This window comes from Pterocles gutturalis, unplaced genomic scaffold (genome assembly GCF_000699245.1).
Source record: "Pterocles gutturalis isolate BGI_N339 unplaced genomic scaffold, ASM69924v1 scaffold6682, whole genome shotgun sequence".
NCBI lineage: Eukaryota > Metazoa > Chordata > Aves > Pterocliformes > Pteroclidae > Pterocles > Pterocles gutturalis.
In genome coordinates this window covers 58734-61729 of record NW_010110090.1, presented here as the reverse complement: position 1 = coordinate 61729, position 2996 = coordinate 58734, and the positions used below count along the sequence as shown (strand labels likewise).

The window sequence follows — 2996 nt, the reverse complement described above, 5'->3', positions numbered from 1 at the left end:
TCAGCAGGATTTAGGTAGCTATATCAGATATGGCCCAATACCTTCCTCTGTCTTAGCAAGGACTGAACCTCCACCTTCATTGTTTATTTTTGGAAAGAGACATAAAATAAGACTGCATGTGGAAAACTGGTGAAGTCACATTTTCAGTCTCATTCAGTATTTAAAATAAACTAATTGGTTGCTGTTGTTTCAGTTCTAAATTCTCCATTGTTATTTGTGTTGTTTTTGGAGATCATTTTGCACCTCAAGATATTTATTTTCCATTTAGAGAGCAAAGATATAAAGATAACAAGACGTTTTGCCTTCTCCTGCTCAGTATTTTTTAACAGCATCCCTTAAAATAGAAATGCAAAACTATGTGTCCTACTTTCCCTTCACTAAAATAGATGCCTTTCGTTAATTTTAGACACAGCAGAGCAGGATATGTAATTAATGATATCAAAGAATCCATATGATATTCAACAGGGTCCTAACATCAAGGACAAAAGAATTCTGACAACAGCTGTCCCTAATGATTTTGGTTTGTAAAATGTTTTCTTTTATTTCAGGAAGTTGGATGCTTTCATCTATGATGCAGCGGTGCTGAATTACAAGGCTGGAAGAGATGAAGGCTGCAAACTTGTCACAATAGGGAGCGGATACATCTTTGCCACTACGGGCTATGGAATAGCACTTCAGAAAGGATCACCTTGGAAGAGACAAATTGATCTAGCCCTCCTTCAGTTTGTTGGAGATGGTAGGGACCGATCTTTTTTCCTTTCTTTTTCTCTATGCACAGTTCAGTTTCAGTAGTTCTGAGTCTTTTGCTATTCTCTTGCAGTCTTCAAAAAGAAAAACCCCAAAAAATGTAAAACAAATGAGTAAAATTATTTCTCAGTGCTGAGACAGGAATTCTGTTCTTCTAACTCACCTCACCACTGTCCTGGTTTTGGCTGAGATGGAGCTAACTTTCTTGATAGTATCTAGCGTGAGGCTGTGTTTTGGATTTGTGCTGAGAAGAAGGGTGATCACATACTGATGTTTACAGTTGCTGCCGAGGCAGCCAGGGACTTCTCAGTTTCATGGTGTGCCAGCACCTGCAGGTGCAGGAGAAGCTGGGAGGGAGCACAGCCCCAGTTACTAGTCTAGGATCTGACCTTGGGTTTAGGATTGAGACCCAGATTGGCCAATGTCATGTCATGTAAATCATGCCCAGTATATAAATGAGGATCTGTCTGGAAGTCCGCTCTTTCCTAGGGTTGTCTCTCTCCCTCTCATTCAGCTCTTGTGCTCTTATTTCTTTTTTGCGATTGCTCTTTAGGGACTCTGTCTATTCTGGGATCGTTAGACAGTAATGGGCCAAGCCCTGGTAATTGGGTAGGGAGTGGTTTCACTGTGTATCACTCATTTGTATATTATTATTACTATTATTGTTATAATTATTATTATAGTTACTATTTTCAATTTTATTGTAGTTTAGTTATTGAATTATTCTTATCTCACCCCACAAATCTCGTCTCCCTTTACCCCTCAGGAGGGGGAAGGGTGAGTGAACGGCTGCATGGTGCTTGGATGCCAGCCAGGTCAAAACACAACTGCCAAGGACATTTGCATCTATTTCCAGAAAATGTTTTCATGCACATCATTAAGTAATGGTGGTCTCAATGTTAGAGAGCGTTTCTAAATCTATTTAATGTCTTTTTTTATTTTTGCCTTTGAGCAATTCCTGAAGAATTTTTACTTGCTAGATGAGTTCTCTTTCAGCGTGACTGTTTTGTTATTTAGAAGTGTTTAGCTCAAGTTTGAACTGATGTGAGTGGATGGATTAATTTAATCTTTGGGTAAAATAATGTTTATGAAATTGAAGTAGCATTTTAATGGATTTCAAATGGCTATTTTTCATTCTAACACAAAAATGGAAGAATTGTAGGTCCTCTTGACACTTCTGCCCTGAAGAAGAAGAGAACTTACTGTACATCTTTGATACATTTGTAGGCAGTAATAATGACTTGTTCACGTAGAGCTTGAACTACATTTTGATTGTAGAAATGTTTCTTTGCCACAGTGAAACTTCAAGCCTTTCACATGTGCATGCAAATAAAAATATAGTGGCTCAAAAATTTTTGTATTACAACTGACTAAAATCATCCATCAAACTGGAATATGGTGTGTGTTAGATGATAATTTTGGGTTTTTTTACATAGATGCATGTGTTAACTTTGCATTTCTCTGTCAGTGAAAAAGAGGGCTTTACTGAAAAATGCGTATGCTCTTAATGTCACCAGTAGCCTGTCATTGAGACTAACGGTAAATTGCTGTTTAACAGGACAGTTTAAATGGCAAAGTGCAAGACCTTAGCGTAGTGGCCTCCTGTTCCATAAAAAACAAGACATTAATTTTCATACTGGAGACAGTGGGTGTGTTAGTCTTCCAGCACATGGATATTACTCCTGTTATAATACTCAATGCCTGGAAGAGCTGTAATCATCATGACTGATGCATTTTGTCTAGTGTACATAGAGAGATACTTGGGTCATCATTATTGATCTGTTGGATTTAGAGAGGCTTATGGAAGAAATATTGCTTCCTTCTGCTAAGGAACGAGTGTACAACCCATAATAGCTAGGTTTCAAGAAATTACATATTCTTGTTTTAAACAGTTGCAATTAATTGGCTAAAATATTTTATTTATTTTTCTGTTTCTGAATATGTTATGAATAGATTTTTCTTCTTATTTGTGTAACACTACTAAGAAGTGTCAGGTCCTGTAATTCTGGAGCATCACTGAGGGTTTCGTTCTTTCCATCTTGTATTTTCTCCATGCTTATCTTTCAGCATTTTTGATACTTCTCATCCAACAAAAGGAAATTAAATCACAAGGAAAGAAAATAAATTAAATAGAAGGGAATGTATTTGAACTACTCAAGAAAAATCTCATCGAAATACCAAAAGTACTGCATTTTTATTCATCACTTTGTCTCTGAATATCAGGGAGAAAACAAAATGGATGGGAGGAA

General features: G+C 36.9%; 1 protein-coding gene across 1 annotated transcript in view; it reads left to right on the top strand.

Annotated features, from left to right (window-relative positions):
• Positions 1-548: 548 nt before the first annotated feature.
• Positions 549-2996, top strand: part of LOC104461568 (glutamate receptor ionotropic, NMDA 2A-like) — a gene marked incomplete at its 5' end in the record, with an annotated part of 17112 nt that continues 14664 nt past the window's right edge. Inside the window, one exon of the mRNA XM_010073202.1 lies at positions 549-736. Within this exon, the coding sequence (XP_010071504.1) occupies positions 549-736 (188 nt within the window). The remainder of the gene's footprint in view (positions 737-2996) is intronic.